The sequence below is a fragment of the Grammomys surdaster genome, unplaced genomic scaffold (genome assembly GCF_004785775.1).
Source record: "Grammomys surdaster isolate TR1022 unplaced genomic scaffold, NIH_TR_1.0 100, whole genome shotgun sequence".
Taxonomy (NCBI): Eukaryota; Metazoa; Chordata; class Mammalia; order Rodentia; family Muridae; genus Grammomys; species Grammomys surdaster.
The window spans coordinates 5,068,632-5,083,097 of NW_021604579.1; the positions used below are offsets into that span (position 1 = coordinate 5,068,632).

Genomic DNA, 14,466 nt, shown 5'->3' on the forward strand with positions numbered 1-14,466 from the left:
ATTTTTGTTAAATCCATGGTGTTGTTTCTTTATTTATTAGAGAATTATATCCAAGCTGTGGAGGAGTTTCAGGCTTGCCTAAGCCTGCAAGAACAATATTTGGAAGCTCACGATCGTCTCCTTGCAGAGACTCACTATCAATTGGGTTTGGCCTATGGTTACAACTCTCAGTATGATGAGGCAGTAGCACAGTTTGGTAAATCTATTGAAGTCATTGAGAAGAGAATGGGTAAGTGAACAGCAATTACTTTATGTTTAGGTGATACACTGATGTACGTTGTTGCGGGAAAGTGTGTTATTAATGACTCCAGGCTCTTTGTAGCTGTACTGCATGAGCAGATGAAGGAGGCTGAAGGATCATTTACTGAATATGAAAAAGAAATTGAAGAGCTGAAAGAACTGCTACCTGAAATTCGAGAGAAGATAGAAGATGCAAAGGAATCTCAGCGGAGTGGGAATGTAGCTGAACTGGCCCTGAAAGCTACTTTGGTTCGTTGAATTTTATCTTAAAATTTTTTAAATAATATACTTGTATGGTACAATTAACGTTTATAGTCTATTTAAAAGGTAATTTTTCTCATGACTTGATTTTGAGTTAGATGATCAAAATGTGAGCTCATTTCACTCATTCAAGTAGTCCCATGGTTAGAAAGTGTGTTCTGTATGCAGGAGACAGGAGTAGATTCTTCCACTGCTACTTTGTCCTTGGTCATTTCTTTGCCTTTCAGTATATATGTTACTATTTGTAAAATGTTTTTTGAGAATACCATATAGAAACAGCTTATATCGTAGAGTCTCTTAGCCCTAAATTTCCTGGCTCTGCTCTGGGGGTATACTCTGTATTGGAAATAATAGGACATGAGAATGGTTTAGTTTCTTGCCTACTCTGAATTTCCCAGGTGTCTGTTTTGAAGAATTTGCTGTGATGCCGTAGGCAAAAGGAATGTTACCTTTTAATCAGGTGCTTGTGTGGTAGGCAACTTGAGCCTGAGTGACTGGGGTTCTATGCTGTAACTGACTTGTGTCTCACACAGGTGGAGAGCTCTACTTCAGGTTTCACTCCTAGTGGAGCCGGTGCCTCAGTATCCATGGTGCGTATTTTGTTTCTGTCACTAGGCTTACTATGATAAGGTATTTGTGAATGATAACTAACAGGCTCATTTTTTTTTCCAGATTGCCAGTAGAAAACCAACAGATGGCGCTTCCTCATCAAATTGTGTGACAGATATTTCCCATCTTGTCAGAAAGAAGGTAAAATTTACATGGACTTACTTTTTTCAATGTCTGCATTTTGAGAGTGGGAAGTTTGTAATAATACACTAGGAATAATAGATTTACCCTCCTAAGTGGCACAGTGAGACATTCATTTTCAAAGAATCTAAGGCTTTGCATGAATGGGTTTCACTTGGAATAACTGGCAGACTTAGCCTGGTGGCTGTTTGGAAAGCAGATGGAGGACTGAAAAGATGAGTATATTTTAGGAATCTTGCTGGCTTTCCTTCATAGTAGGTCTTCTTACACTTCTACCTTCTGCCAGTAGCCCCAATCAATAATCCTTTTCCTGTCGGTGTAACTCTTTGCTTCTGTGTCTTTACTTGTGTTTCTTCATTGTTCAGATCTCTACCCCTCAACCTTCGCCCAATTCCATGTGCCTCAATTTTTTTTTTCTAAGACAGGGTTTCTCAGTAAAGCCCTGGCTGTACTGGAACTCAATCTGTAGACTTAGAAATCTCCCTGCCTTTGCCTCCCAAATGCTCAGATTAGTGTGTGCCACCACTGCCCAGTTAACTATGTCAATTTTAAGATAAACTGTTGCTGGGCAGTGGTGGCGCACGCTTTTAGTCCCAGCACTTGCAGGAAGTGGCAGGCAGATTTCTGAGTTCGAGGCCAGCCTGATCTACAGAGTGAGTTCCAGAACAGCCAGGGCTGCACAGAGAAATCCTGTCTCAAAAAAAAGAAAGTAAGATAAACTGTGGCATTTATGTTGTGGTCAGCATTACCCTGTAACTAGAGAGCAGATCCACAGGGCTGTGAGTCAGGGTGTTCAAGATGTTGCCACCACAGGATTATTCTGCAGTTGTTTTTGTTTTCTTAAGATAAATATGAACCCTTTACAATTCAATTTAAATTCAATTTAGAGGAAACCAGAGGAAGAAAGTCCCCGGAAAGATGATGCAAAGAAAGCTAAACAAGAGCCAGAAGTGAATGGAGGCAGTGGGGATGCTGTCTCCAGTGGAAATGAAGTTTCAGAAAACATGGAAGCTGAGGTGGGTAGTGTAAGACATGGCCACTTGCCTCACACACTGTTCTTAGGGCTGGGAAGCCAGGCCTCGAGTGCATATGTGAAAAATGAATGTACTGAAAAGTTATTGATATCCATATGACTTTATTGGATATCTGGCAGATGGATTCAATTTATGGTTTCTTTAATAACGAATGTATGGAAGAGTACCTGGTCAACAATACTATTTGATCCTTTCTACTTTATTCTTTCTGTGTGATCTCCTGGGTTTTTCAGCCTCATCATTTGATTGGGAAGGACTGAAGCCTGCTGTTACATATGGGATGACTTATGTCAGGGTAAGTAATAGCTAGGCACTTTGTCTTTCAGGCTGAGAATCAGGCTGAGAGCCAGACAACAGCAGAGGGGACAGTGGAGTCTGCAGCTACAGTTAAAAGCACTGCATGTTAAGAGGCGAGCAGAACCTTCCTCCTGAGAGAAAGTGGTTTTGTACATAATGTATTTTTTCACTTTTGGGGATTCTTTTTGTATAACTCCAATAAAGATTGTAGGCAACAGCTGAGGCTTTGATGGCTTTTTTCTTAAATATTGGTGGAATGCTTTGGGGGCACTCTACATTTCTTGTGTGTACATGTTTGTGTTTTGTTATTGTACAACCTACTTCCTGTCTAATGTGGAGGTGATCAAGTGTGGCTAGAGGCCCTTCATCTTCTACTGGTGCTATGTTTCTATTTCCAAATACTTGGCTGATTTAATTATCTTGTAAGCTTTCAGTGGTGCTGTCCTGGATGGGTTTGCTAAACAAGAACTGGTAGAAATCAGTTTGGTGCTGAAAATGGATGATGGAATATGACCCAGGTCTTGGTTTGTGCCTATCTTCTGTTCACCTGGTTTCCATTTAAGACCATAATCCTATCCTGGGAAAACTGGTAGAAACATGGGAAGTGATTCCTGAGGAAAACAGTTGTTAGAGATTCACTCTGATTTCGAAGGCTCACACTGTAGTGGGAGACAAGTAGAAGACTCTGGAAAAGAAAGTCTGTTATGTTATTTTCTGTATACAAAGATTACAGTATGTCAAGTGGAATTGTTATATTGTCTGTAGTTTTGTCTATAAAAATAAATATGATAATTTTAACAAAGCCCTTGTTCTGGAATACTTGAAAGACTACAAGAAGTGTCTGGGCTGCCTGGAGTACCTCATTGTGGGATATGGTGTTGTGGCAAACTGGTCCATCAGTTCTTAGTGTCTAAATGAGGGAAGGTGGTCAGGTGTTAATGCCATCCTATTGAGCTAGGACAGTCAGGTTACATAGTCATACTGGCTCATTAAAATGCTATTATTAAAACACAGACTGCCCTCATTTCTGCTATAAAGCCTGGTCTTGAGGATGCAGTTGTACAAAATGACTTCTCCAGTTTCTCTCATAATATTTTTTTGTGTTAGTCACTAAAGCTTGGCTGAAGAGTATCTGACTCTTCTTGAGAACTATTGTTATACTCAAGTCCTAACATGTTTTTCCTCATTTTTCCAGTCAGAAAATTCTTTATATTCAGTGCAGGATCCTTGCTGTTTGGATCTGTGGTTAGGTCCAGGATGCAATTCCAGTACATGATCTTCTACTTGGCTGGACAATAATTAGGCTAAGGTCTATCCTTGGATCTGGAGTTTCCTTTATATTGAAAGCTTGATCCTGGATAAATTTCTGTCTACAAGTCCTAAGAATGCAGAGTTGAGTGAAATTTGACAACACTGGCTTTGGTAAATCTTTGCTGTTTTCAGAGAGTTGAGTGCTAGGCAGTTTTAAATATTTAAATATTTATTTAAACGGCCTAGCATTTATTTAAATATTTACCCCTGGATCTGCTTTATTAAAGGAAAATAAATGCAGAAGAAAATCTAGTTGGCTTTAGCGGGTTTAGGCTAAGTGTTCTTTTTCATCACACAGTATTTAAGGATCAAATTGCCACTTCTACAAGACCCCATTTAAAAAGCTGCAGGTCTAGAAATTGGTGTTTCTGTCAAAACTGGTGAGGACTCAAGCGCTTATCTTTATCTTTGACACTGACAAAAACCTCTTCTGTGGGAGGTCGGGGGTCAGCAAAGCCAGAACTTTGGGTGAAGAAACTCGATTCCACGGAAGATGAACTGGACACCTGCAGAACATGAAAGGTGTGTGTTTGTTTTTAAAGCAAAACTAGAGACAAATGTTGGAGTTAGATTATCTTGGACAACGTTTAAAGAAAAGCAGGTTAAGCAGGGCAGTGGTGGCTCACGCCTTTAATCCCAGCACTTGGGAGGCAGAGGCAGGCGGATTTCTGAGCTCGAGGGCAGCCTAGTCTACAGAGTGAGTTCCAGGACAGCCAGGGCTACACAGAGAAACCCTGTCTTGAAAAACCAAAAAAAAAGCAGGTTAAGCATTCTTGTGTTCTTTTTCTTCCACATGGTATTTCATGGGTAAAAGTAAGAATCAAAGGAGGTATTGGTACACACTATCCAATAGAAGCTGCTTAGCCAACAGGCTGACCTGTTACACTCAGAAGCAAACTCACCATTGGTGGGTACTGGTATTCATGTGCACTTGCTGGATTGATCTCTGCCAATGTCTGGTCATCTGTATCTCTTGCATTTACCAGCCTCAGAAAGAGCTCAGCCTGGCCTGCCTGACAAAGGAAGTGGTACTCCATTGGGATCTTGGGGTATACCCAGTCTCTACCCTCTATACTTACCTGGGGAATCTCATTCATCTGTGCAAGGCTGAGGCTGGTGTTAAGTGGAGGGACCCGAAGTGGGAGGCGCCAACGGCCACTGAGCACCCTTAGATCTTGGTCAAATAGCAATATTGAGGTCCAAGCCTTTGGTTGTGGTGCCCATGTAACTCCCTGCCAAGCCTGTAGTTCACAGATCAAAGATACTAGTGGTGATGGAGGCAGCCTGTAAAACAACCAAAAACCATGTTGGAAGACAGCTGAAGTCCCTTCCTAGGGTACTGTAGGATTGTTGTTGGGCCCAGCATACAGATTAAACATAATGTGCAGCCTTTATGACCTATACCTACTAACCTAGGCACAGGCTGCCTGCTTGCGAGGATAGCATAGTTGCCCATAGGTCCAGCAGCTGAAGGTGGTGGCAAGCAAAGGGCTGGAGGTAATGCTGTGGTCCCTCCAGTATTCTGTCCCTCTTGGGCCACATTTGTCGTAAGCTGCACCCAAATCCAAGAAGCCTCAAGGCCCCACAGGAAGTCATAGAAAATGACAAGGCCAGCCCTGAAGAATACAAATCTATGTACATAGAGCCCCTAATGCCTCCAACCAGCCAGTACTTCCACCCTGGATGGCTGTTTTGGAACAGTCTCCATAAATGTCAGTAGTGGTTAAGTAAAAAATGCTGTGAAGGAGGGAGCAAGCCTCACCCAGGATCATAAGGTGCAGGACCTAGAACATCCGATGCTGGTAGGAGGAAGTGGAGATCTAGACCCAAGTTTGTCATGGCTCCATTAAGTATCTATTGTGGACAAAAGAGTTCAGCCGTACAGATTTGCAATCTGCCCATGCTCCCCAAGCTGCATGTCAAGGGTTACCAGCCATCAACCCCAACTCTGCTGACTTCCTCACAGCCTTTGAAGTGTCATGGAAGTTCTGGACTTTTGAGGAACTTGTAAGTTGTGGCATTGTGGGTGCAACTGGTGGAGGGAGGAGGGAGTTATTGAACCTTCTACTCAGTTGTTGCCAGAGATCTCTGGGTTCTAGAAACAGAAAATAAAGTTGGCTTGAGCTGGAGGAAACGGGAAACTTTGTAAGTCAGGGGGAGTACAGAGTCATAAACCAAAGACACAAGTATAGATGTACAGACAGAAACTGATGTTACAGATATGGATGTCATTCTCCTGACATGGTCCCTTCACCCCTTCAGAGTTTGGTTCCTTGGGATGGTCTAGGGAGAGGCTGCATTTTTCACTGACCCCAGGGCGACAGACTCAGTATTTTCTGCTTCTGCAAAGCCAGGATTTCTGCCTCCAAGAACCTGTTTTCGGTTTCCACCATAAGAACCTCCTCAGAGGCGGCACTTGCTTTTTCTGAGATGAATTAAAGTAACCTGTCAAACGTTATGTAGTTCTCCAACGTTAAGCGTTTCTGCATAACCCTGGATTTGTCAGCTGGCAATGGGTTTTCCTTTCTTAAGCGGAAGTGCCTCCCATTCTGGTGCTATCCCTCACACCCTTTTCTCCTCCCAAGTCTAGGACTATCAGTGTAGAGGCCCTCTAGGCTGGACCCTTTTGTTCACCCTTGCGGTTCTGCGACCGCCGCAATTCCAGGGCTGACGCCTCCACTTGAAGCTGCAATATTTTGTCCAGAACTTCTGGGTCCCGGCCTCCACCGCGCACGTAGGCTTCACGCAGGACACTAGCAAGCAGCAGAAAGCGATCTCCGAGACTGATCAGACTCGCGCCCCCGCCCACCCGGTGCCGGGGTCCTCACCGGATCTCTGCAGCCAGCACTTCCGGGTTGGACCGTAGCGGCAGGCAACAGAAATCCACTACCCTATGGAGGTCCTGCTGGTTGCTGGCGCGGGGAGATGATGTCACTGACGCCTGCGCCCAAGGCCCCACCCCACCCGCCCTCCTACCAAAGCTGGGCTAGGGGCTCACGGAGGCTGAGGCTGGAGCGCCTCGACACGCGCTCCCAGCGTTTGCAGCGCTCCCCGTGTCCGGCTGGCCTCTTCCCTGAGTTCTCTGAGCTCTCGCTCCAAGACGAATGAGCCGGGTAACCCTCCCTTGGGTCCCGCTACGCTGCGGAGGCGCCGTTTTAGTTCTGAGGGAGAAAGGGGCGGAGTCAGGGTGACTCCTAACACAGCGCCAAGGCCCAGAGTCTATGCCTCCCAACCTCTCACCTTCACCGCGAAGCTCCAGGGCCCGGCTTTGCGCTTCCGTCTCCGCCAGGCGTCTGACGCGGGTTCCCTGCAAGGCTCGCAGCCTCTCCCCAGGGCTCCCTGCAGTCTGGGAAGTGAGACTCTCAGTCTCCCAGGGACTTACTTTTTTCTGTAGAGACAGTCTCAGCAACTGCACCTGCACGTAACCCGGACCCGCTATCTCTGTTCTGGGTGGTCTCCCGCAGGTACTATCTACACATGTGAAGTTTGTAGCCATGTTGGGTGTGTACCTCCTCTGTCAGCCTCTTTAGAGCAGATGTGCTGGCCTCCTGACCTGATCGGCTCTGTTCTTGTGCCATAATCTGGGGGCAGGAAGATGAAAACCTAAGAATACTGCTTGCTGAAAAACCTATCCCTGGCCACTGGCGGCCCTTACCTTGGTGCCCCGTCGTTCGATGGTTACTGAAGGCTGTGTTACTTCCGGAGTCAGCCGGCCAATGCAGAATCGTTTGGTGTGTGTGGCCAACAAAGCCCAGGAACGGAAAACCATATCACAGGATTCACAGGGCAAAAGCCCTGACTCCGCAGAGTAACTGGCCATGGAATGGAATCTGTTATAGACACCAGCGTTCTACAGAGGATGTGGTAAAAGAGAAAAGGCAGACTGGAAAGAAGAGAGAGAATAGGGACAAAGAATAAACCAACTCTGTTAAATCTCCAAGTCCTTCAAATTTATGTTTATGTTTGGGGAGGTGCCCTAGCTCCCTGGGCAGCGAGTACAGGCTTAGGCAGGCCAGGACAATGTGCTTTGCCACCTTTGGGTGGAGCCCAGGTGAGACAGTGTCACAGTTTGTTCCACCAATTGCAGTGAGTTTGGCCAAGTATGTTAACAGCAGCTTTGATTTGCCTATAGAAATGGCAGCCTCTGTAACTAGCCTCTGATAGGCAAGTGTCATCTGTACCACTGCTGTTCTATGAAACAGACAGAATTCAAACTAGAGCTGTTCTCCACTGTAGGGAACGTTTCCACAGAAAGTGAATCTCATATTAGCAGTATGCCTTTGCATAAACCCATCACACAATGGAGTAGTCTTTCTAACTCCCATTCTCGAACAGGGATGATCTGAACCGCCCCAGTAATGAAAACTGGGAGACGGGTTGGTAAGAATACTATCTGTCGGATGAAGGGACAGGATACTGTTTGGGAGTTAAGCATGCTCTTTTTGCTGGTAAAGTTATCTTCACCTTTACACAGACTTGTAAAAGCAACTGATGTAATTGTCATCTCCTAGGCTGTCTCTGTCTGCGAATCTATGCCTCGAATGTTTTCAGCCTGAGACTTACAATAAACTCACTCTAGCTCTTCCTCAAAGCTGCCTGGGTGACTCAACTCAGCTGTTCTATCTCAAAGTCCTCTCCAAATTGACTGATTCAAACAGACTTCTCTCAGCTTCTCATTGAAATGCTCTACTTGGTAAAACTGCCTCTGAACTCAATAGAACTCCAAAATGTACTCTCTCCCTACACTGCTCTTAAGTAGCATTTCTTTCCGGTCTGTGTGAGTTGGACTTAGCCTATCTCTGACTCATTTGGTTAGATATTTATTTGATTTACCACATTGTCGAATCCTTGATTAGACATCACTTTCATGGTGCTTCTTTCTACAAACTAACCTTACATATATTGTTTGGGATTAAAGATGAGGGCCGAGGGTATGTTTGTATTCCAGCCAGATCATATAGACACAGGTCTTTTGGATGTTAACCCTTACAAGAGCAGACATGTTCCTGGATTAAAATTCCTCTACACAGATCCATGCACCTAATTTTCAAAGCAACCTTCTTTCCTCAGTAAGACAGTCGTTAGGGTATTTCCCCCCAAAACAACCAAAGTATGAGGTGCAAGTAATAAAATGTTTCAGAGTATGTGTTCTGAAACATTTTATAAAAGCTGAACATTCTCTCCAGTGTCCCAACAACATATTGCTACTTCATAGAACTAAAGTTTTTCTTTTTTGGTGTATGGGTATTTTGCCTGCATGTATGCATTCAGTTCTCAATGTGGCTAGAAGAGGAATCCTCTGGAGCTGGCATTAGGTAATGATTGCTAGTTGCATTTGAATCGTGGACCACTTAAAGGGCAGCTAGTGAGCCCTCCATGGGGCCATCCCTCCAATTCCAGCACATATTTTTGTTTTTTTGTTTTTGTTTGTTTGTTTGTTTTGGTTTTTCGAGACAGGGTTTCTCTGTGTAGTCCTGGCTGTCCTGGAACTCACTCTGTAAACCAGGCTAGCCTCGAACTCAGAAATCCACTTGCCTCTGCCTCCCAAGTGCTGGGATTAAAGGCGTGCGCCACCACCGCCCGGCTCCAGCACATATTTTAAAAATTGGGTTACATGAGCATTATTCTGAAAGTAGTAAATTTTCTTTTATTTCTTTTTTTTTTGGTGGTTTCAGGTAGTAGATCCAGGGCCTTGGACATGCAATACAAGTAAGTGTTCTGCCAATGAGGTACAATCTCCAGCTGTTAATTTCCTTAACGTATCTTTTATATATTTTTTTTTTTTGTTGGGGGGAGGGTGGTTTAGAGACAGGGTTTCTCTCTGGCTGTCCTGGAACTCACTCTGTAGACCAGGCTGGCCTCAAACCCAGAAATCCGCCTGCCTCTGCCTCCCAAGTGCTGGGATTAAAGGCGTGCGCCACCACTGCCTGGCTCCTTAACATATCTTAACATTTAGTTTGTGCATGTATGTGTTAGCACAGGTAAGGTATCATGCCAAGGGAGACATTTACCTGCTTTCATCATGTGGATCCCATGAATCAAACCAAAATCCTCAAACTTGGTGACATGAACTGACTCATTGAGCCATCTTGGTGGCCCTAAAATAGACACAGGTATGGAACCACAACCATGAAAACTGCAAAAGCAGCAGATGCTCCTAACCACTAAGCCATCCCTCCAGCCTCCTTATCCATTCTGTAGTATGTGTGCATGTCATTCATGTTCACATATACAACTCAGAGAACAAACTGTGGGAACCATTTTTCCTTCCACCACGTGTTTCCGAGGATGGAAGGTTTAAGACTTAGTGGGCAAGTGCTGATCCCACAATGAGTCATTCTCATTACCCATCTCCACTGCCATCTTCCTTCGTTCAGTCACTCCCATGCACCCATTTGATTTAAGTAGGAAATGTGAGTCAGGCCTCCTTTGAAACATTCATATTGCTAGCTGGACACTTGGCTCAACACCAGTTCAGAGCTGCTCTTCCAGAGGACCAGCCCTCTGGCAATAAGTGAAGCATGGTGTTCACAGACATACACATAGGCAAAAACACCTACGCATAAAACAAAACCAACACGGGGTAAAAAAAAAAGTCTTCTCAAACCCAGGTATATTGATAAATCCTGGTCACTAAAAAAATTCCTTCAGGAAAGAAACTGTAGTTTATTATGAATAATTTATTGCACAGGTTTTTCCACATCAAGATTTTTTGCTGAAAAGAGAAAAAGGTGGGCCTGAATTCAGTTTTCCTCCAGATTTCTAAAAATATTTCCCCTAAAAAAAGAATCCACTCTCTAATTTTAAAGAAAATATATTTCTTACACAAGACAATCCAAACTGATGCAAAATATTTATTCCACGTTAGTTATTTTATGCAGTAGTTTTTCCCCTCAACAGACTTGTGGTAACCACATCTTTTAAATCTGTAAAGAATGTTATCAAAATAATCTTAATCTTTGAAATCTCACAAAAATTCATATTTTACAATCCACCCTGAATATCAAGGCTGCAAGAATAACATTTCCTATATCCAAATATTTTACAGCTGTACCCCAAAAAAGGAAAGAAAAAAAACCCAAAAACAAAAACAACCACATATGCTTGGTTAAGGGCTAAGTTACCCCAGCAGCCAAAAATAAAATAAAATATCCAAATTATTAGCATTAATTTAATACAGTTATAACTTCAATAGTCACTTTGTCATTGACAATGATTGCGTGAGCACAGGGGGGAGTGCCCGAGGGCTGGCAGTAGAAGCTGTTGAGCACAGCAGCATCTCCATCCTGCGTATGTGCCCTGACAGCTCCCATTTGTGCACAGCCCCACAGGTACTGTGTGTGTGCTTAAAAAAAATCCCACCACACAAATGCCTATTAAGCAGATAACAGGGAAGAACAACAAAGGCTAAGCAAGACAATTGCTCTCTCTTTGGGATATGATTATTTCCCTTGTGCATGAAGTATTCAACAACATAAGAAAAGGAAAAGAACACTTTATATCCTCTAAACACAAGGCTGAGCTGAGCGGGGCAGGTCAACTGTGAGCATTTACAGTTCTACTTCCAGGCGTCGTCGTCTGACGTCTCGCTGCTGCTTGTTTCCGTGTCTGAGTCCTCACACTCTGCAATGCAAGTGCTTCTCCATGGGGAGAGCAGGCTGGAACTACGGCTTTGTAAGAAGCCATTCTTTCCAAACCCATTTCTTCGTAGCTAGGGAGCATAGGAGAAAGAAAATAAAAATCCTTCAATGACTATACTGGTCTAGGGGAGTATGTGGAGGGGAATCCCAAGAGATCTAATAAAGCAGTACTTTTCAAACTTCAATGTGGAGATAAGTCTTTTTTTGTTTTTGTTTTTTTGAGACAGGGTTTCTCTGTATAGCCCTGGCTGTCCTGGAACTCACTCTGTAGACCAGGCTGGCCTCAAACTCAGAAATCCACCTGCCTCTGCCTCTGCCTCCCAAGTGCTGGGATTAAAGGTGTGCACCATCACCGCCTGGCCCGTGGAGTCTTACAAGGATTTCATTTGTTTTGAGACAGTGTCTTACTATGTAGTCCTGGAACACTCTACGTAGACCATGCTGGGCTCAAATTCAGAAATCTCTCCGTTTATGCCTCAGGTTCCAGGCATAATGATGTATGCAACCAAAGCTGGGTCATCTCAACTTTTTTCCCTTTTCCATTAAAGTCACAGTCTAGTTCAATATGGTGGGTGTAGGGTTTAAGAGTTCCTATTTCTAAAATAGTTCTAAGTGGTAAAAGCTTATGTCAGCCTGTAGATGGCCCTATTGTGATTCTTGCCAGGTGTCATTTATGCTTTAAAGATATTTATTTTTAATTATGTGGGTGATGCATATGAAAGCTGGAGATTGCACATCCTTTAAAGCTGGAATTACATGTGGTTGTCAGCCAACATGGGCGCCAAGAATCAAAATCAGCTCCTATTCAAGAGCTACATGCCATCCTTACCACTGACCCATCTCTCTCCAGCCCACGATTTATGCTGCAGAGGGTAAGTGAGGTTTTCAAGACGACTCAGGAGCTCAGACCTTACCTTTCGATAAGGGTTACAACTGTGAGCACGGAGCCCGTATCCTCCAAGTCTGTTAGTCACTGGTCTGGGCTCTATCTTTTTCAAGTCCTACTGTAGAAATGGATTGACACTGTGCTATACTACTGTGGTAGTTTAAGTCTCTCAATTTTATTGCTTCCTTGTCAGCCAACACATGGCTGTCATCTCAGTAACTATGAAGCAGAGGCAGGAGGATTGCTGGAGGTTCAAGGTAGCCTATTATACATAGTGTGTTCCAAACTACTCAGGACTGTAAAGTGAGATCTGCAGGTTCTTTTTTTGTTTTTTTTTTTTGTTTTTTGTTTTGGTCTGTCTTGCTTTGAGACATGGTTTCTCTGTGTAGCCCTGGCTGTCATAAAAATCTGTAAACCCAGGCTGGGATTAAAGGCATGTGCTACCATACCTGGCGAGATCCTGTCAGCAAAAACTGGCCCTCAAACTCCAAATAAACACTAGAATTTTCTTTTTTTCCTTTTGTTGAGACAAGGTTTCTCTGTGTAGCACTGGCTGTCCTGGAACTCATTCTGTAGACCAGGCCGGCCTCGAACTCAGAAATCCGCCTGCCTCTGCCTCCCAAGTGCTGGGATTAAAGGCGTGCGCCACCACTGCCTGGCTAACACTAGAATTTTCTAAGGGCAAATAAACTAACATTTAACTTGGTGTCAGTGAAGGCTGAGCTCAGTACAAACCTGCTCTGTTCTCATGTGAAACTCCTTGAGTTCATCCTCTGTGAGTGGAAGGCAACTCTCATCATTTTCAGGATATTCCTGCCATCCCATTGCTTTTAATAACCTGGAGGAGGCAAAAGGATAGACAGCAAAGAAAACATGCTAGTAAGCCCGACTGTGCAGCCCAGTAGTACCCACAGGAAAAGTTTGTCCAAGGCCAGTGAACGATACAAAAGGAATTTCGTATTCTCCCTAGTAGGACAAGTTACTCAGGTGCTTATAAGTAAATGGAGGCTCTTAATGATTTAAGGAAAAATGAAATATTGGAAAAGATAATAGAAATAACAAATAATATGGTACAAATAAAATCTCAAAATCCCCACTGTAAGAAATTTTTTCATAGACCCAAAAAGGAAGAAGAAATTACCCTTTGTTCCTTGTGAACAAATGAGCATATCTCTGTAGTCCATAGCTTGTTCAATTTCACAGCATCATAGAACTCTTTTATAATTTTACTAACCCCTGAGGTTCCTTTAGATAAGTAGTTCTCAACCTGCGGGTTTCTACCTCATTGGGAGTCCAATGGCCCTTTCATAGGGACTGCATATCCTACATGTCAAATACTTACAATTCATAACAGTAGCAAAATATTTGTGAAGTGCAAAGAAAATAATGCTATGGTTGGGAAGGGATCACTTCAACATGAGAAACTGTATTATTAAAGGGTCTCGAAGAAGTACTGTCATACTGGTAGGTTGTAAATAGCAGATTATTCTATGTATGCAAGGCTTTCAGTTAATCAGTTGGTTCGATATATAGGATTTTCAGGCATCAAAGCCCCTTTAAAGATAATTCACAGTGGTGATGCACGCCTTTAATCCTAGCACTTTGGAGGCAGAGGCAGGCGGATTTCTGAGTTCGAGAGTTCGAGGCTAGCCTGGTCTACAGAGTGAGTTCCAGGACAGCCAGGACTACACAGAGAAACCCTGTCTTGAAAATACTTCACAGTAATTGCTCAAATGGGACAGTAATCCATTTGTTGCTTGCACACCTGACTATGCCCCTAAATAGTCTAACACGGGGGAATACAGCGTGAATAATTAGGATTTCATGGCCACACCCCTTACATTTTAAGTACTTTTATGGGTCTTACATGCCATTTATCTTATCCTCACCTGTGCTCTGCTTCCAGAGAGTGTGACAGGACCTCCCCTTCCTCTACCATGGGTAGAGAAAGACCGTTCTGAAGACAACCTTGTTCTCCATTTTCCTTTGGTTCAGGTGTGTGGCTGCCCTCCAACTGTAATAAGGAAAGGGATGAATGCAGCCAACA

General features: G+C 43.6%; 3 protein-coding genes across 7 annotated transcripts in view; 1 reads left to right on the forward strand and 2 right to left on the reverse strand.

Annotated features, from left to right (window-relative positions):
* Nucleotides 1-3,384, forward strand: part of Nasp (nuclear autoantigenic sperm protein) — a 29,460-nt gene extending 26,076 nt beyond the window's left edge. For both annotated transcript variants that reach the window (XM_028784934.1, XM_028784942.1), the window contains 6 exons: nucleotides 41-229; nucleotides 323-489; nucleotides 1,035-1,091; nucleotides 1,174-1,251; nucleotides 2,139-2,267; nucleotides 2,612-3,384. In XM_028784934.1, the coding sequence (XP_028640767.1) occupies nucleotides 41-229; nucleotides 323-489; nucleotides 1,035-1,091; nucleotides 1,174-1,251; nucleotides 2,139-2,267; nucleotides 2,612-2,692 (701 nt within the window). In that variant the 3' untranslated portion in view covers nucleotides 2,693-3,384. The remainder of the gene's footprint in view (nucleotides 1-40; nucleotides 230-322; nucleotides 490-1,034; nucleotides 1,092-1,173; nucleotides 1,252-2,138; nucleotides 2,268-2,611) is intronic.
* Nucleotides 3,385-4,044: 660 nt separating this feature from the next.
* Nucleotides 4,045-7,901, reverse strand: Ccdc17 (coiled-coil domain containing 17). 3 transcript variants are annotated; one of them, XM_028784925.1, is made up of 13 exons: nucleotides 7,549-7,901; nucleotides 7,403-7,474; nucleotides 7,134-7,239; nucleotides 6,892-7,054; nucleotides 6,722-6,805; nucleotides 6,528-6,646; nucleotides 6,205-6,318; nucleotides 5,858-5,988; nucleotides 5,656-5,747; nucleotides 5,306-5,509; nucleotides 4,973-5,177; nucleotides 4,796-4,906; nucleotides 4,045-4,399 (listed from the first exon to the last, which is right to left on the reverse strand). In XM_028784925.1, the coding sequence occupies exons 1-13, from the start codon at nucleotides 7,711-7,713 to the stop codon at nucleotides 4,265-4,267; spliced, it is 1,701 nt and encodes a 566-aa protein (XP_028640758.1). In that variant the 5' UTR covers nucleotides 7,714-7,901; the 3' UTR covers nucleotides 4,045-4,264. The 3 variants fall into 3 exon arrangements, with proteins under 3 accessions (XP_028640758.1, XP_028640751.1, XP_028640755.1); XM_028784918.1 differs by having other exon boundaries at nucleotides 7,134-7,308; XM_028784922.1 differs by having other exon boundaries at nucleotides 4,796-5,177.
* Nucleotides 7,902-10,555: 2,654 nt separating this feature from the next.
* Gpbp1l1 (GC-rich promoter binding protein 1 like 1) overlaps nucleotides 10,556-14,466 on the reverse strand; it is a 39,071-nt gene continuing 35,160 nt past the window's right edge. For both annotated transcript variants that reach the window (XM_028784961.1, XM_028784970.1), the window contains exons 10-12: nucleotides 14,309-14,433; nucleotides 13,155-13,257; nucleotides 10,556-11,604 (exon numbers count right to left, since the gene is read on the reverse strand). In XM_028784961.1, coding sequence (XP_028640794.1) covers nucleotides 11,452-11,604; nucleotides 13,155-13,257; nucleotides 14,309-14,433 — 381 coding nt within the window. In that variant the 3' untranslated portion in view covers nucleotides 10,556-11,451. The remainder of the gene's footprint in view (nucleotides 11,605-13,154; nucleotides 13,258-14,308; nucleotides 14,434-14,466) is intronic.

Coding starts and splice junctions, on each gene's coding strand:
- Ccdc17 (XM_028784918.1), bottom strand. CDS start 7,713: ATGGCCAGTTACTCTGCGGAGTCAGGGCTTTTGCCCTGTGAATCCTGT. Junction 5,748..5,857: donor TCCATGACACTTCAAAGGCT/GTGAGGAAGTCA, acceptor TGTCCACAATAG/ATACTTAATGGAGCCATGAC. Junction 4,907..4,972: donor AGATGAATGAGATTCCCCAG/GTAAGTATAGAG, acceptor TTCCTTTGTCAG/GCAGGCCAGGCTGAGCTCTT.